Source organism: Astatotilapia calliptera, chromosome 10 (genome assembly GCF_900246225.1).
Source record: "Astatotilapia calliptera chromosome 10, fAstCal1.2, whole genome shotgun sequence".
Classification (NCBI taxonomy): Eukaryota; Metazoa; Chordata; class Actinopteri; order Cichliformes; family Cichlidae; genus Astatotilapia; species Astatotilapia calliptera.
Genome location: NC_039311.1, coordinates 19,760,618 through 19,779,501, shown reverse-complemented (window position 1 = coordinate 19,779,501; position 18,884 = coordinate 19,760,618). Strand labels below are relative to the sequence as shown.

General features: G+C 42.9%; 2 protein-coding genes across 3 annotated transcripts in view; one reads left to right on the top strand and one right to left on the bottom strand.

Moving 5' to 3' along the window:
• f9b (coagulation factor IXb) overlaps nucleotides 1–9,957 on the bottom strand; it is a 21,088-nt gene extending 11,131 nt beyond the window's left edge. The window contains exon 1 of the mRNA XM_026181431.1: nucleotides 9,276–9,957. Within this exon, the coding sequence (XP_026037216.1) occupies nucleotides 9,276–9,291 (16 nt within the window). The 5' untranslated portion in view covers nucleotides 9,292–9,957. The remainder of the gene's footprint in view (nucleotides 1–9,275) is intronic.
• Nucleotides 45–18,884, top strand: fgf13b (fibroblast growth factor 13b). Of its 2 annotated transcripts, none has more exons than XM_026181435.1 (5): nucleotides 45–311; nucleotides 12,010–12,120; nucleotides 14,009–14,112; nucleotides 15,424–15,622; nucleotides 18,013–18,884. In XM_026181435.1, exons 1-5 carry the CDS (start codon nucleotides 263–265, stop codon nucleotides 18,150–18,152), a joined length of 603 nt encoding a protein of 200 aa, XP_026037220.1. In that variant the 5' UTR covers nucleotides 45–262; the 3' UTR covers nucleotides 18,153–18,884. The 2 variants fall into 2 exon arrangements, with proteins under 2 accessions (XP_026037220.1, XP_026037218.1); XM_026181433.1 differs by lacking the exon at nucleotides 45–311 and adding an exon at nucleotides 10,553–11,494.

The following is an 18,884-nucleotide window of genomic DNA, read 5'->3' as shown; positions in this document are numbered from 1 at the left end:
CACTGTGCGCGTGCGAGTGCAGTTTTCGCGCGTGCAGGATCGGAGGGGAAGCGCTCCTGCTGGTACATGGTGACATGTAGGTGCACAGACAGAGTGGAGCTGTGCAGAGAGCAGCATCAGAGGAGCAAGAGACAGGGGGACAAGGAAAGAGGGGAAAGAGCTGGACCGTGCGCAAAGGGACCGGACACATTAGAGGAGGATGAAAAAAGTGAACGTTTCACCTGAAGTTTGATTCAGCGACCGGTAGAAGCGACGGAGCTCCATGAACGTGATAACGAAAAGCAAAGAGGATAAAGATCATGCTTCCAAAGGTGAGTAACGGTGAACCCGAGTCAGGAGGGAGACATTTTAAATACAGGCCATTTACCATTTACCATTTTATGTATTTATTTATTGTTTATAGAGGGAAGGAAAAAAAGAAGAAAGATGTGGTAGCCAAAAGGTGTGCGATGATGTCCAGCCCGCTCCATGGCCACTTAATCCTATTGTTCCCACAATACAGGGCATACAGGGCATTGTGTGGAAGCTTCAACATACACACTTAAACCATTTGGAAACGTGTGTTTAGGTATAATGCAAATGAAACACGTGGGTTTTTTTTATTATTATTTCGTGGATGTTTTCTCTCTATTGGTTTTGTATTTGACAGCTTTGAGGTATTTTAAATATGTAAGGAGAAACACAAACCTGTGAATTTATTGCTTTTGTTTAAGATTGAATTTCTTGCGTTACGAGCTAAAAAATCGTTAAAATGTGGTGTGTGCCCCCCGTGCACAAATTCATTCATTCCTCCCCCCTGGACAGCAGTAAAATCGACGTGGAGTACACCGCAAAGGAAACTGGGAAACTATGATTGCCATGGAGACAAAAAAAGGGAGTTGCCTGCAAGCTGTGCTCTATCATGAATAATAAGCTGTACGTGAAACCCGTGTCATTCATGACTGTATCTTGCATGCATTTTATTTGCTTTATTTAGCACTAAGAATTTGGCCAACATAAAAATACCAATTTTTATAACTTAAGAAAGACAAATTTAGCAGATACAGGAAGAGTTTAATATAACAAAAATCCAAAGATTGCAGTTTAAACAAAATATTAAAAGAGACTGGAGATCTAAAAGGTAAATGTGGGTCTATAACACAAATAAGTCACATTTGTGCTTAATGCTGGGGAAAGAGGCTAACGCTATCTGTTCTAAAAACATGTGGAGAGCAAAAATAAAAAACAAGCATTGAGCCAGAAAGCTGTTGTTGGAATTATGAATTAACAACACATTTACTCAAATGCTGTAGCCCTGCTTAAGGGGAGGTGGATGGGACAGTTAGCCAGAGCACATTAGCAATTTTATTTAGTTTTTTATGTATTATTATCATTATTAGTGAACGACACTGTTGTAACCTAGCATTTGTGGCTATGATTGGTTGTTTAGTTGACAGGCAGCTGATATATTAAATATAGATATTCTGAGCATTTCTAACTAATCTTTAATGAGAAATCGTCTTAAGTTTCAAGTATTTCTTCTCATTAGTTCAGCTGATTTATTTCCTTTTTGCATAAACATCGCTTTGCACTCAAAAGCTCAGAGTTTAATATTTGCTGCTTCTTAATTGAATAAAGTTGAAATCTAGGCTACTTAATTCAAATAAGCTGTGGCCAGAGAGACTCGTCGTCTCTGGAAACTCTCTGACAATGGGTCCAAGGATTTCATAGCAATACTTAAAAGCAGTCAAGGTGCTGTTGCCTGACCTGTAAGTCTGTGTGTCCTAGACCATCAATCACAAACCACCAAACTGGTCATGCTGAACGATGTTACAGGCAGCTGCTCCAGACCCTTTCAGGACTGTCACATGTGCTTACGGTGAACCTGCACACATCCGTGAAAAGCACGGAGCATCAGTTCTGTTATTCTGGTCCTGCTGATGGGTCAAAGACCTTCTACAGCCTTGTCCAGCTTTCCTACAGTAACTGCTGGTCTCCTGGAATCTCCTCCATGCTCTTGAGTCTGGGATTTGCTGCGCCTCCCAGATGCAGCAAATCCTTTTAAAATAGCATGTACTGCTGTAAGAGCTGGACCTTTGTGAAAACTTTGTAAGGTCCAGGTATTTGCTAAGGCTCAGCAAAAGTTAAAAAACAGATGTATTTTGTTTAATGTAGACTATGCCTTTGTCTACCTTTGAAGAGTACAAGAATAACAATATTGAGCTAGAAATGTGCATAGTAGATCCAATTAAACTTCAGCTTCTTTGTACCATATTGCCCAACAGCTAGTGACAGTGCTGTAATAAACCAGGTTAATGTTAACCTTTACTCACCTATGGGGAACAAAGCAAACACATCAGTACACAGAAAACCCAATAAAACCAAGTGTTTTACCAGAGTAGGGCGAAACCCTTATACATTGCAATGGATACAATAAAAGCACCTTGAAATATTGCTTTTGAAAGAACGCTTATTTTTTGTGTTTTTTATAAACAGAGTATTTGAAGTTAAAAGTGTACTTTATTGGTCCCCATGGGGAAAATCCCTCTCTGCATTTAACCCATTCACTCAGTGAAGCAGTGGGCAGCCATTGGGTGCCCGGGGAGCAGTGTGTAGGGACGGTACCTTGCTCAGGGGTACTTCAGGGTAGCTGTTCAGGGGAATCGAACCCCCGACCTTCCGATCATGGGGCCACCACTCTACCTACTGAGCTATCCCTGCCCTATGCAGTATTACCTAAAACACCAGGCTTTGAATTTAGTTTGAATGATATAACAAATATATAAATACATTGGGCAAAATAAGTATTGAACACATCAACAATTTATATCTCTAAAAGTGCTATAACGTGAACTTCTCAGCAGATATCGGTAATGACTCACCCAATCCACACTTCAAGTCAAGTGGCTTTATTGTCATTTCAACCATGTGCAGTGGTACAGTACACAGGGAAGCGAGACAACATTCCTCCAAGACCATGGTGCTACATATAACATATAACAGACAATCAACACAGGACTAAATAAAGTGCAAGTGTGCAAAAATGGCAAAAAACCAAAACAAAGACAGAACAGAATGATACAGACACAAGACAGTGCAGAGACAACAGTGCAATAGAAAAAATGCAACATACAGAGACATCCAACCATGGACGTCCATAAATTAAGTTTCGTGTAATAATGAGAAATGACACAGGAAAAAAGTACTGAACACATGAAGAAAGGATGGTGCAAAAAGACATGACACCAGCTGAAATCTATCAGCAATTAGAAAGCAATCCTGCCACTCAGGGCAAATTACTGTCAGCTGGTTCAGTCCCAACAGATGGCCTATAAAAATGTGCCTCATTACCAAGGTGCCACACAAGAACCATCGCATGATGGGTAAAACCAAAGAGCTGGTGCAATACCGTCACAACCTTATTGTTGCAAAACATGTTGGTTACAGAAGAATTTCAAAACTGGAAAGTGGAAAGAACATAATTTAACATAACCAGATGCTCCCCACAAGATTTTAGGCAAAGGAGTGAGAAGAATTATCAGAAGAGTTGTCTTAAGAGCCAAGCAGCGCTTGTGGAGAGCTACAGAAAGACCTGGAATTGGCAGGTACAGTTGTTTCTGTGAAAACAAGTAATGTACTCAGCCACCACAGTTGTATGCATCATCACACAAGATGATGTTTGCTTTTCATCACTGATGAAGGAAAGCATGATGAAATATGTTTAAAATATCTTGTCTAAATGTTGCTCTAAATGTGCAACATTTGGACAAGCCTGTGAAATAATGGGAGAATATCGTCGAGTCAAATGAGACCAAAATCGAACTCTTTGGATGCCATAATAAACACCATGGAAGAATGAACCAAAATCACACCTGAGCAATCCATGCAACTTGCTTTTCCGTACAGGAGGTGTCTTCAATAAATGAGAAAAAATCACTAAGGTTGTTCAACATTTTTTCCCTGTTTCAGCTCTCATTATCACACATAACTTAATTCTGTGGTTTGATTTGTCTGCATGTGTGGATGAGTCGTTACTGACATCTGCTGAGAATTTTATTTCAATAGCACCTTTAGAAATATATTTAATTAGACAATTGATGATGCGTCCGATGCTTATTTTACCCACTGTATATAAAATAAAGAGCCATGCCTCCATAGCACAGACTGAGGTCACAGTTAGTAAATGCATCAACTTATTGTGGCTTGTTCATGAACACAACATAAATTAGACACACACATGCACAGTCGTGTTTTCATATTTTAGTGGGGACATCAATTGAGATGTTTTCCCTAGCCGCTTACCCTAACCATCAGAAATGAATGCTTAACCCTAACCTTTAGTCTAAACCGAATCCTGTCCAAAGGACAACCCTGACACCAAAACCACATTTTGAGTCTCAAAAATGCCTTCAAAGTCATGCGGACAGGAATTTGTCCACATAACGACTTTTGGTCCCCACAAGTATAGTAATATTTCAATTTCTGGTCCTCACGAAGAGATGTAAACATGGTACACCCACACTGTGAATGACCACGGCAGACCCGATGGCATGAACATGCTTTGCAGCATAGTTTATTCCAAACACGGTTGCTGTTACAAAACACAGAGCTGCAGCTCTCCCGCTGCCAGCTCAACATACCAACAATGACTATCACAGGACCCAGTGCAATACTTAAGCCGGCGGGGCATGATCGCGGATGCCGTGCAGGTGCATCCGCCTTCCCTGCACATTCACATGTCGTTGTCTCCGAGCTCAGAGTACTGCTCAGCCTTTCCCATAGCTTTTCCCTTCAGCTTCCTGTTTTCCAGCATTATGTTATCTGATGGTGCCATCCAGTGGCTGATCGCTTACAAAACTGGTGACATTACATAGTTTGAAAAATCCAAAGGGAAATACATTTGCAGATGTTTTTCTGTTTTCTTTCTTTCTTTTTCTCGTTCTCTTTTTTTTAATAGATTGAGGTTATTAAATACTGGCTACCTGCCCAGGAAACTGTCTTTGAAGTCTGAGCCAAAACATGCCAGCTGCCATCTTTGTAATTCGCTATTCAAAGCCAAGGTTACAAAGTTATTTTGGGGAAAAGAAAGAATTTTGGTAAAGAAAGAAAGAAAGAAAGAAAGAAAGAAAGAAAGAAAGAAAGAAAGACAAAAAAACAATAATATCGGTTCTCTGGAAATAATAATAATGGATACTTTATTGATCCCCATGGGGAAATTACTTGTTTTTCCTCTGCATTTGACCCATTCACTCAGTGAAGCAGTGGGCAGCCCACTAAGCAGGCGCCCGGGGAGCAGTGTGTAGGGACGGTACCTTGCTCAGGGGTACCTCAGGGTAGCCGTTAAGTGGATTCGAACCGCCGACCTTCTGATCATGGGGCGACCACTTTACCTACTGAGCTATCCCTGCCCCATGTTGATTATGTAAAATCAGAATCTACAGAGTTACTTCAAAGAGGTTTTGTTTTAAATTACTTGTCCTACTAGGGATGTTCTGTACTGCAGTGCATGCAGCAGCAGTTGCTGCTGTCTGTTATTCTTTGCGTATCATGTCAGTAATATGGATGCTGCTGTCTTTTACCAGGCAGCTTCACAGGAAGAGCTCCTAGAGCACAGCAGTGTAATGGGCTTATAATACACAGTTGTGGATAATTGTGTAGAGTCTCTATATGGTTCATGGGCATGTCTCTGAGTGAGGCTGCTATTTAATGTGCTATGATGTGGAAAGCCCACTGTGAGAGAGCCACTAATGGTGCGTTTGCGTGTGTATTTGTGTGCACACTATGTGAGTTTGCCTCTGAATTAAAGTTTTTAGTAGTTTCACTTCTAGTTGTTTATCTTAACAGAATTGTGTGTGTGTGTGTGTGTGTGTGTGTGTGTGTGTGTGTGTGTGTGTGTGTGTGTGTGTGTGTGTGTGTGTGTGTGTGTGTGTGTGTGTGTGTGTCTGCCTGAAAGGCTCCAACAGTGAAACAGTGTAATCAGTTTTCTATATGAGACCTAAAATTTGAATCACGAAGCATGTTGGCTCCACTGGTTGAACTTGTAATCAGGGTTTAATTAGAAGCAAATATAAATAAGAATTTCGCCTGGAGCTTGTTTAAGGTCGATGACTACAATTATGGATTGGTGCAGTTTAAGCTGTGACAAATACTGAAAAGAGCAATATCTGATGTAGACCTTGTTTCCTATTAATCTGATTTATTTCAACAAGTGCAGCTGAGAAATTTCCTGCTTCTCTTTGTTAAAACTGTTTAGCTGGATTTGACATGGCATTTTAAAAAGGTTTGTGTTTAATGACTCACGCCCCAGTTTGGGCAGTAAGCACCAGAGTCTCTGTTGTAATCTTTACTGCTTTTTGAGGGAATGGAAAACATGAATCTGATTGCATGATTTTGGGGATTAAAACCTGATTATTTCTTTTTGTTTGTTTACATTTTTTTTTTTAGCAATTGTTTAAATAACCATATGTTTTGCTGGTAAATGAATTGTTTAAGTAACAAAAAACAAGCTTGGATACTGACCAGAATAGTCACAGGAGGCCCTTGTAAATATAGCTGTCATGTTTTTGGACAGAGAATAACTGTGTTTAAGTGTTGAAAGAGGTCATCGGAGAGTATTTATATGTCGGCTGCAGTAACATAGATTTGGATGAATGTGTCTCAGCCACATTACAAGGAAAAACAAACACAGACAGCGTTTCCTCGATACCTTGGATTTGGGAAGGGCCTGCTGGCTCTCTCCCTCTCTTATTGTGCCAGATCAGCGGGGCCTCGAGATGAATCATTAATGACCGGTTCCAACGGCTTAATGGCCTCTAATGTTCTGTAATGATCTCCCGTCAACGCCATGTACGCGGCCTTAATGGATCCAATGCCGTGGAGAATTGTCTGGTTTGAACTTCCATAATTCGCCCTGTTTTCGACGAGCGGCGCACAACAGGAAGTGCAAAAAGCCAGGAGCAAAAGGCTCCAGAGCTCCGCGGGCGCAGCATGACTTTCCCTCTCCGCCGATCCACTTCAGGTAAGATGAGAAAGGACAAAGTTAGCTAGAAAAAGGAGCCACATCTGTGCCTAAATGTCACCAATATGTTCTGGTAATAAGATGTGCAAACGAGACGCGCTAAACTAAGTTCAAACAGCGCAACTCAGGCGCCGGACGTGTTTGAAGTGGCTTCTGAATTACGAATGTGAATTGTGGACCTTAGAATATTTAAAATGCTTAACTTAATGTTGATAATTTTCTATTTAAAAAGTTTAACGTGTTTTTTTGTTTGTTTGTTTTGTTTTTAAATAAAATGGGTTTAAAGATGAAGCGCTGTCCGTGGTGCTGAAAACAAGGCAGGACGCGCCCTTCTGTTGGGAGGACAGCTGGACTTCAGCACACCTTAGCAACGCGCTGGCTCCTTAAAACACATTCACAATGAATCGCCTCGGCTCTGAGTTTATTTCACGGGCTTAACTTAAAGAAAAGAAAAAACACAACATGAAACTCAACAGAGAAACATTCTGAGTGAGTTTTGGGAGTTTAGTTAATGAATTCTATTATAAGTTTGCAACCAGTCCGTTAAGGCACAGCGAAGACTCGGACAATCCCTTTAGTGTAGAATCGGCCTGCAGTGCAGTTTCTTACACGGTCTCCTCCACTTTGCATCCAAAGTTTTACGTTAAATAAAATATTCCAAGCGCGACTCAAACAACGCATTGATGGATTAAATGCGCAAATGTTGTAAGATCTAGCTTTTTTCATTTGAGGGAATTAGCCAAAATAAAGCCTATCTTATCGAAACAGCATTTTCAGACAGTAATCCATGCCTTTGTTACTTCTAGGCTGGATTATTGTAACGCACTTTATTTTGGGGTTAGTGATGCGTCCATTAGGCGCCTGCAGGTTGTGCAAAATGCTGCAGCACGTCTTTTAACTGGAACAAAAAAGTTTGAGCACATTACCCCTATTTTAATTTCACTCCACTGGCTACCTGTACATTTTAGGATTGTTTTTAAAATTCTCTTATTTGCTTTTAAATCTCTTAATGGCCTGGCCCCCCCCCTACCTCTCGGAGCTACTACAACCATATACACCTGCCCGTTCCCTTAGGTCCGCCAATCAGCAACTCCTTAAGGTACCGAAAACTAAGTATAAACTTAAAGGTGATCGTGCTTTTGCTGTAGCTGCTCCAAAGTTGTGGAATGATCTGCCCTTGCATGTTAGGCAGGCCTCTTCTCTCTCTGAATTTAAAAGTCTTCTTAAAACATATTTATTCGCTGAAGCCTTTGGCATTGATTAGAGGGGTTGACTCAATTTGTTTTAACATGTTTCAATTTATTGTATCTATTTATTTTATTGTATCTCATTTTAATTTTCCTTACGTATGCTATTAACATGTACAGCACTTTGTGAAACTCTGGTTTTATGTTAAAGTGCTTTAGAAATAAAGTTGGTATGGTATGGTATGGTAAACAAATTCCGGGTCTGAGCATTTCACTGAAGCTTTTGGCCTCGTAATGTCGTGGCGGCCAGTCGCAAAGAATTTAAAGTGTTGAATTTTGTACCACAAGCTGTGAATGTTGTTGTGCGTGGCTGATTTCACTATTTCCGGCTCTTGTGTGGTTAGACTGAGTTTCTCACAGTTTTTAAAAAAATCTTTTTAAAGTTTAGGCTGCTGTTTTTGTTTTAAGTATTTTTCTTTTTTCCAACTTTTTTTTAATGTATTCAGTTCTTAAACTGCCAATTGGTGGCGCTAATGAACTCCAAGCAAAGCTTAAAGACCTTCACTTCCTTATCATAGAGTACATAATACTCACATTCTTCAGACTGTTTGTCTCCATTTCAGACATCACTGTGTCATTTCTAGCTACACCTCAAATAGATGTTAATTATGGATAGCCATTTATTTATTTTTAAATCTTTGTACCTTGTCTCTTTTTTCATTGCTTTTCTGTTGGTTGATTTTATTGATTTGCTTGTTCTCTGTAAAGATGAAATGAGTTATCGTGATGGCTGAAGGCTGTGTTAATGTTCCTCAGGATCACTTTATATCTGATGTTTTTTACGTGGCTCTTATTTTGTGTGGCTCAAGCTTTTAGAGGCCTGTGGTTGGGTTTAAAGCAGTGAGCTCATAAAAGAAACATGAATAACTAGATTTAGCTTTCAGTCACTTCTTTGCTCCAGCTGTTTTCCTTCATGTGATTGATGTTTTAGTTGACTTTACCGGTTAGTTATGAAAGATTTTTGAGTGTTGTCTCAAAGAGCGTGCAAAGTAAAACTATATTTATCTGTGCATGTTTACAAGAGTCCTTACCTAACCAGAAGGCCATCGGTGGTACTTCAACTTCCTCGGTCAGCGGCAGGGTAAATGCTCCACTTTAGCAGTGTGGAGACCTCAGTGTCTGTCCACGGTCCATCACGTTCTCCAGCTGTCTTATCCTCACAGTGGGTTACAGCTCACTGGGTTTGGATCCTCTTCATTCGTGTAGTTTACTGCTCACCACATCCTCTTACTCCCCCAGCCATCGATCTCTCCCGCTGGAGAACAGCATGCATCGACTCTGCCCGCTGTTCAGCGGCTGTTGCCACATGCAGGTCGACCTTCGTCTGCCGGCTGTGTGTCCACCGCCTCCTCTTCCTCAGTACCAGTTGGAATTAGCAGTCACCATCCGCCACTGCAGCTGTTTTTGTCTCTGACAACTGTGCATCTGTTTTCCTGTGGGGGCTGCCTGTGGCCAGCCGACATGCACCGAGTGGCTGATTGCTGCTGCCTAGTGTGTGTGTGTGTGTGTGCACCTCTGCTCTGGTGCAAATGCAAAAAGGGAACATCTAGAGAACGACACAGCTCGCAGAGACACAAGTGCCGCCGTCTTTTTCACCTCCTTCTTGCATGCTGCAGCCTTTTCAGCAGTGGTGAACCTCTGCACCAAAATATTAGAGCCCCTCCTTTCTCTACCCCCCTTCTGATTTCTTCCCCTCATGCACACTTGCTGGGTCTTTCTCTCACTCTCTCTCCCACCCTCTTCCTTCATTGTCCCTTCACTTCATTTCTCTTATTTCATTATCATGTAGTTCCCCCTCATATACGTCATTTTTCCTGATGTGTGGAATAGTCTTGCACTTTCTTCTCCTGTCTTCTACTGGATTTATTTTCCCCTCCTTTTTCATTCATCATTCTCTTTTCCAATCCATTTGCAGGTTATTTTCTACAAGCGTCTCCCTCTCTCTCTGCATCGCTCTCTCTTTCTCTCTCCAACACACTCAGTATCTCATTTTCTCTCTTCCGCCCACCCCCTCTTTCATTATTCCTCCTCTCATTCATTCACCTGTCTGTCTCCTCTCTTGTTTCATTGTTTATTCTCCCACCTCCCATTTTATCCTCTCCTTCTGTCTCTCTCAGTCCGCCTATCACACATCAGCATATTTAGTGTATCATGTAAATATCATGCCACGTGGGGGTACAGGGGCTACAGGTGCCCTATGAGAAAGCACTGCCCAACCCCCCCCCCCCCCCCCAACCCCCCCCCACCCCCCCACACACACACCGTCCAGCCCCCACCAGTCTCATCTGACACCCCCTCTCCTCACACACACACACACTGCACGGACACGCATACACACACACCCGCTCCACCTCCCCTTCCTCACTCTTCTTCCTCGCGGCGGGCAGGGCTGCAGCAGTTTTATGAACGACACGGCTGCACCATGATCCCTTTCCCACTGAGCCAGCCCCGAGCTGTTTCATTGACAAACATCCCAGTTGCTGCATTTCTGTCACGGACAGCGTCAAGAAGAGGAGCATCGCCGGGGGAACGGTGCAGAGCGGCAGCAGCAGCAGAAGAAGAAGAAGGAGAAGAGGAGGCAGTAGCAGCTGCAGCGATAGTCAACAACCCCCGGTGTCGTTCACGCCAGCTTACACTCTGTTGATTTGCCACTCGGACCTGGAGAATCTCACGCGCCGTCGTTCTCCGTCCACGCTCTCTCTCTCTCGGGACACTCGGAGGAATCACCAGAGGGGGGAATCAGAGCGCTCTTTGCCACTCAGACCCCTTGCGGGGATGTGAGGCGGCGTCGTTAGCGCTCAGTCACTGGCACGGTGCTGGATCTAACGACTTCCATGAAGCGCCGGGACGCACCGATGGAGGATTCTGGACGCTTTTTAAAATCACGGAGACTGCATCGGTCGGTGTGTGATGCGAACTGAGCCGTGGGTGGTGTAGACCCCCACCCCTCAACCCCTCTCCCCGCGCTCCACACACCCCGACCGCCTCGTCCGCGATCGCCCTCTCCAACCCAGGACGCGCAGCCTTGTTTCACTCCACCGGGGAAACATGTCCCGGGCAGCGGCTATCGCCAGCTCCCTGATCCGCCAGAAGCGACAGGCGAGGGAGCGGGAGAAGGCAAACGCATGCCGCGGAAGCGGCAGCCCGAGCAACAGCAAAGGCGCAAACGAGAAACCGAGCAAACTGAACGTGTTTTCGCGTGTCAAGTTGTTTGGCTCGAGGAAGAAACGGAAGAGAAGGCGACCACCAGGTCTGTGAGGAGGGGGGGTGGGGACAGTCGGATAGCCGGCGGGTAGCATCACCACCTCGTCCATCTTCACCATCACCTTCAGCATCATCGCCATCCTCATCTCTGCCACCATTCAGCATTTTTTTTTCTCATCACTAAGGCAGGTTCTTCATCACTTCATCACTCCTCACTCTGAGGACAGTGTCACAATCCTGTTGCATGAACCCACAAACGTCTCACATGAGTAACTTTATATTGTCCCACAGCAAAGTGTTGAAAAGCACAACCCTAAGTGATCCTACTCATGATACATGTGTCAATTATTAGCTGATTTATTTATTTATTTTTAAAAAGCCATCTTTTTTATGAGTTCCACAATGTTTAGTGGAACTGCCACGGATCGATACTGGTGGTCAGGGCCCTCAAGCATCAGGGCCTCTGACACTTCTGGCTTCCTGGAGGCTGCTGGATTTGATGCATGATCACATGACAGCAGTAAGAAAAGAATGCACTTAATGTTTCTGTTTTCCTCTTAGAGCCCCAGTTAAAGGGCATTGTGACCAGGCTTTCCAGTCGCCAGGGCTTCCAGCTGCAGATGCAGCCTGATGGCACCATTGATGGAACCAAGGATGAAGACAGCACCTATGGTGAGGCTGGCTTTAACTAGATTTGTTGTGTGTGTGTGTATTTTACCCAACTCAATCATTTTGACCTAGGTTAACTAGGTAACCTAGAACTAGGTTATTTAGATTATTTATACTTTAACATGATTTATAAATAAAAGCAAAGCACAGGCTGAAACTGACTTTCTTCAGTGCAGATCTATATTACTTCTCGCTACAACAGAATGTTGCAACATGTTACTGCTTTAAGGGTCGATTTAATTTAATTACCACATCCCTATTGTTGAGTTTCATCTTGTGGAAATCTGTTTACTGCAGTGACTTTAATTCAGTCAGTCACTCAACAACAAGTCAATAATTAGCAAATGTCAAGTGGTGACACTGCAGTCTTTCTATATGAAATGCTTCCTGGTTAAAATCATTGATCAAATGTCTGCACAACATACAGTGCACGTTCAAATCCTTAGCATTCAGAAAGCTACTACACCAAATCAGACAACAGATTCATTTTTACCCACTCCATTTCATTCTCTCCATCACACATGCGCGCACACACACACACACACACACACACACACACACACACACACACACACACACACACACACACACACACACACACACACACACACACACACACACACACACACAGTGCAATGTTTGATTGATACGGCTAATTCAATTCTGTTGTTGTGGTTCAGACTGCAATCACTCTCCTTATGCACAGTTGGTGTTGCCAGCATCTCACATTAATCTCTGCTACTTCTCAGGCCACCAACTGTTGTCTGCATGCAGAACGACTACAGAGGAATCACACTCTTTAATGAGATGATTACATGGTGTATACATCATGTAAACGCCTACCCACATTAAATCAGTCACCCGTAAATGCGTTTGAATACATAATCCCCGTAAACCACGTCTTCATATATTATGCACAGTTATTGTAAAGAACAGTATTGACTAAAAATGATGATGATTAAACAAGGGTCCTGACTCACAGAGCTATGGTTCGGTCTAATCTTTACGCTGATATGTTGTTACCAGCGTGGAGCCTTTAAGTGCTCATCCAGTTTGGCTGGAAATGCATTCAAATGAAATCTGACAGTCTGCGATTTAATGTCACATTCGCTGTAATGTGTCGAAGAGCCCAGACAGCTTAGTTTTACTCGGGTAGCTTATGCTTATAAATCATGCTGTAAAAATTCACAAACAGACAGAGCTCATTGAATTTGTGGCGTTAAAGAAGCTCGGGAATGCACTGTTTACTCTGCATGCTCAAAACATTCGGCGACGGAGGACCACTTCTCCAGCAAATCGTCAAACATTTCCTGATTACAGCTTCTTAACCGCAAGATTTGCCGCTTTTCTTCCGATTCACATCGGTGTAAAGTGAATATATTTCGAGGGCTTTTGGAGTGTTAATCAAACAGAAATTTGAAGGCATCGCCTTCTGTGTGGGGAAAACTGTAATGGGTACTTTTAACTACCATCTGACATTTTATAGACTAAATGAGTGATTGAGTAGAAAAAATAGCTGAAAGTGATCATTAAGTGCAGCTCTAGCAGGAACATTTTTCATTTGTATGACAGATGAAATTGCGCTGATTACTGGCTCTCTGGCTTTTCTGTTGAAGCATGTCCTTGCACTATCAAATGTTTACCAAAACTTGCTCTGCTGCTCGCCTTTTGATAATTTTATCCCACGCTTAATACCAGGAGCTAAATTGTAAGCGTAGTTCAGCCTCCTCAGCGCCCAACCTTCTAAAATAGCTTCTCTGTGGCAAAATGAAGGTGTCATCATGCCATTGATATTGATGAGTACTTTCCTCTGTTTCCCTCTGTGTTCGCTGTGTGAATGCTTGTTTGATTGCTTTGTGTTGTGCGCGTGGCTTTGCGTGTGCATTTGCAGCTGTGTTCAACCTGATCCCAGTGGGGCTTCGTGTGGTGGCCATCCAGGGTGTCCAGACCAAACTCTACCTGGCAATGAACAACGAAGGCTTTCTCTACACCTCTGTAGGTCACCCCACACACACACACACACACACACACACACACACACACACACACACACACACACACACACACACACACACACACACACACACACACACACCATCACAACCAGCGTCATTAATGCTACAGACTCAAACCTGCTCTTTGGGTCAGGTTGAGTAATGAAGCAGAAGCTTTCACCGTGAGCAGACTCATTGTCATCACATCATCACATCAATACTTTAACTACAGTGTTGCTTTGTGAGTCAGCTGCCACGGGGTGTTATAATCCAGTGTCTGAGCCTCCCTTATCTGTCTCCTGATATTGTGGCTTCTCAGGATTGATTTCAGATCATCCCCCAGCCTCCTTTTGTTTATCTCCCTTCAGTGATTCTGTGATAGGAAGATTACTTTGTGTCTGTTTACACACACAGCTCCCAAAATTTGTTTTCATGTCTTTTCCCACTCAAAACACACGTACACCCCCCCCTCCTCCTCTCCAACGCTACTGTGCCTACATTTTCTCAGACAGGTCAGAAGGTAGTGCTGGCTGCAGTGCAGTGCATTAAGTGCCTCACTTTAGCTGCACAGCTCTGATGGTGGGTGGTGTGGAAGCAATAACAACAACAGAATCAACAAAAATAACAGCAATCTGAACAAAACTGTGAGACCAGCAGATAGAAAACTAACAAAGAGGAAATAGAAGAATGGCACAGACCCCGATGTAATAAGAGCCACGCTGCTACGCCTGTGCAGACACGTATACCGCCACAATATCTGGTCCATCATGTTGTTATTGTGAGGGCTTCAGTCACAGCACTGATATCGCTCGTTCCATCTTCTCACCTAATATTAAATGCAGAATACAGCTGCGCAATATTTCTGTGCCCGGGTCACATTTCTTTATGTTTTCCTGCTTAATCTATTTCAAGATCATGCATGCTGAAACTTCATCAAAATTTACTTAAGATTAATGGATATCGAAGAGAAACAGCTTTCTCTCTGGGCACCACCGTTCTCTCAGTGGGCTGGTTGGTATTCAAGGGAGTAGCCGGTTGCTATGGAGACGCAGGAATAAGGAAATGCAAATGTCAGCTGTCCTAAGTTGGTGCAGTTTGTTCTCGGAGGATACAGCCTGGCCGAGATAATGATTCAAAGAGCAGACCAGCTGATGGATGAATACACTGATGACTATATGGTGGAATGACTGAACGCTTTTTAATGGAGTCGCCGCCAGCAGCTAACACTCCACTCTCGCCACGTTTGCTTTATCACCTTCTCGTCTTCTTTCGTGTAGGATTTGTTCTCATTTCTATCACATTTTTCTCACAGGAGCATTTTACCCCGGAGTGTAAATTCAAGGAGTCGGTGTTCGAGAACTACTATGTCACCTACTCCTCCATGCTCTACCGGCAGCAGGCATCGGGCCGGGCTTGGTACCTGGGGCTTAACAAGGAGGGTGGAATCATGAAGGGGAATCATGTCAAGAAGAACAAGCCTGCTGCACACTTCATACCGAAGCCACTCAAAGGTAGGACTGATAGCCTTACTGATTTAAATACCAACTTAATAACTCAGAACACGTAAAAGTTTAAATGTAAAATGAAGCGTTTATTCTGAAATTCCTGTCGCATGTTTAAAAAAACCCAAGAAAACATCAAAGACTGTTTGCTTGTTGTTGCTTCACTTGGATTTTCGTCATCATTTTGCATCATTAAAAGGATGTCTTTGCATTCACCTTCGCATTTCTCTCAGCTCGAAAGTCAGACCCTACACATCTTTTTATAGTCAAAACTTTAAATAAGAAGCTCAGCATGTGCACAAGTACGAGTTCAAGGCTTACTGTAGGTTTCAAACTGAGAAGAGAAAAGCTGTGTTTAAGAGACGCAGCCAATCAGAAGAAAGCTGGCTTAAAGGGAGGGTGGTCTTCCTGGGTGAGGGGTGGTTTGTTTCAGATAGTGGATGCAGAAAGGCCTATCATAAGATAAACAAGAATGTCTTTGAACTGTAAATCATGCAGAGGTACTCAAGTAGAGTCCAAGAATGAAAAACATGAGTCTGGAAATGAGCAGAGTAGGCCTGCTTTCCAATGAAACTTGTCAGTGAGTTTGTCAGTGAGGGAGGAAAGAAGTTAAATTAAGATACGTGTTGAAAAAGAAAATCGTTTTAAGAAAAAAAATAGAGTAGCAATTTTTTTTAAGTTTAAAACATGTCCAGAGGGGCTGTTTAAATATTAATGACTAAATATGCAGCGATCGGTGTTAACACTGGGAAAAAGCTATAGATGAGCTTATAACCCCCGTGTGTTCATGTAGAACAAAATAGACAGCTAATTGTGAAAATGGTTTTGAGCACCTCGGGGTGAGTTTGGCAGCTTAGTGAAAACAAAAGCAGAATCTCAGCGAACCTATAGCACTCGCTATTAAAGTGAGTCATGCTCATAAATGATGAAGTATAAAACTGTGCAGGTACCATTTACACCAGCAAAGCAAACACAGTGTGTCCGTTACCCCTGACCCTCGCAATTTCAGGGCTCTAGAAACTATGGCTGTGATGTATTACGTCACAAGTATATGTTAGGTTAAACAAATGAAGTTGTGATAGCATCTAAGAGAGCAAACTGTACTAAGGCTTCATTGATTAAGAGCTTGGGGCCGCTCTTGGAAAGCTTTCTCCCCTATAGAAGATTTAGGATTCCAAAAATTCAGAGGACCCCTGACCTATGGAAAATATCTGCCTTCCTGGACTAACTTAGAACCCATCTGCTATTTGCACTCTTTGCTTGAAGGTCTTATCGTCTTTAAAACTGATTTTGTGTCTTGTTAGTTTATAAAAGATTTAACTGGATTCTATACAAGGAAGGTCATTGTAGATGGTAATATATAGAAGCTTTACAGATTTACAGGCTAGAGTGAAAGCACACTGAAAAGAATGCCAGCGCCAGAAGATAAACATTGAAATGTAAATGCAGATTGGGTACTCATGAATAAAAACAATAATTGAGTCTTAAATGGCATAAAAGGAAAGTTTATGCCCAAATACTCTCGAGGAGGGGGAAAACATCAATAATTACATTCCTGGCCACCAGATATGATAGTGTTAGGCGACCCAATTCTCGGGTTTGATTTACCAGTGCCGGTCATCCAGAAAAACAAGAAAATACCAGGAAAATAGGAAAAGAGGGAATAATCAATATTTCTGCATAGCAAGGTGATAATGGATCCACAGAGATTGGTTATCTGACTCTGCTGCAGCATTTCTGACCATTTAGTATCACCACTTCTGGATGCATTAGATAGCTGTTTCCATTGAAAGAGCAGTAAAATGCACTGTACACCATCTGACCGGCAGCGAACAGCAGATACAAAAAGTTAGCTGAAGAGACACATATTTCCCCGGAGACTTAGTGCAGGGCAAAACAAAGCTGAAAAGGGAATGAATATTGGAGTTACATTCATCAAACGGACATGAACACGACTCCATATAACGCTGCTAATGCAGCTAATGGATGTGTTCAGTGTGGCAACTGTTTGGTAACAGGCTTCCAGCCTAAAGGCTAATATGTCAGTGACCAGAAGCCATCAGGCATTATATGAAAGTGAGGAAAAAGGAAAAAAAAAACCCCTGAACTCTTAGTTAACTGTTTATTTTTTTTTGCCAGTTATTGAAATTAAGATTAGAATTTACCCATTTATGGAGTGTTACAGTCTTTAAATTTCTCTCTGATGATAAAATAGCGTCTTAAAATCAGAATTAATTAGTCTGTGGAAACTGAATCTCCCAGGTGCAGAGGAACTGACTGAACAAAGCTGTGCAGACTACACCCATGTGACAAAGACCAGTGGCAATAACTGAATTAATGATTCTTGTCTTGTCTTGTCTTGTGTGTCTGTCTGCATGTGTGTGTGTGGGGGGGTGTAGTGGCCATGTACAGGGAGCCCTCCCTCCATGACTTGACAGAACTCTCCCGTTCAGGCAGCGGCACACCGACCAAGAGCCGCAGCGCTTCGGCCCTACTTAATGGCGGCGGGAAGACACCCAGCAACAACGACTTATCCTAGCCCCCCGACCCCTCACACCGTACCACACATACACATGCACATACACATGCACACTCAGACACACTCCCATGCAGACGCACACATACACACACAGATCTCAGGCCGACATGCCCACACATCAGACTGGTGAGGGGTGGGAGAAAAAGAAGGAGGACGGGGACGTGTTCTTCCACTAAACGGAGCCCACTGTGACTGACTGTGATGTAAATAAATCAAGGACAATCAATCCGTCTGGCTCTGCTGCCCCTGGTGTGCAGAGGGACGGGACCTGCGATTCTCTTCCCTCGGACGGGTCCTCCTGCTGTATCGTGAACAGTTGGATCAAGCGAGGGAGCGATAGAGAAGAGGGGACAGAGGAAGTCAGACAGTCAGTCACGCAGTCAGATAAACAGACTGTTACAGAGAACCAAAGAGTACAAGTATTAACCCACTAGGTTATTACTACGAAATGGCACGCGGCTGGAAAGTTACAGGGAGTTACAATGGAAGGAAGTCTTTATCTAATCTACCGTACGCTATGTTTACACAGAGCTCATGGGTTTAAGTCATATTTTTAAAACTGACAAACATATTCCTTGTACACTTATAAGGACTTATCATTTGTTTGCATGCAGGTGTGCCTGTGCATGTGTGAGAGAGAGCGAGAGAGAGAGATTGAGTACATGCTGTGCTTGCGATAGGCGTGCTGTGTGTGTGTGTTTGTGTGGGAGAGAAAGTGTGTGTGTGTGTGTG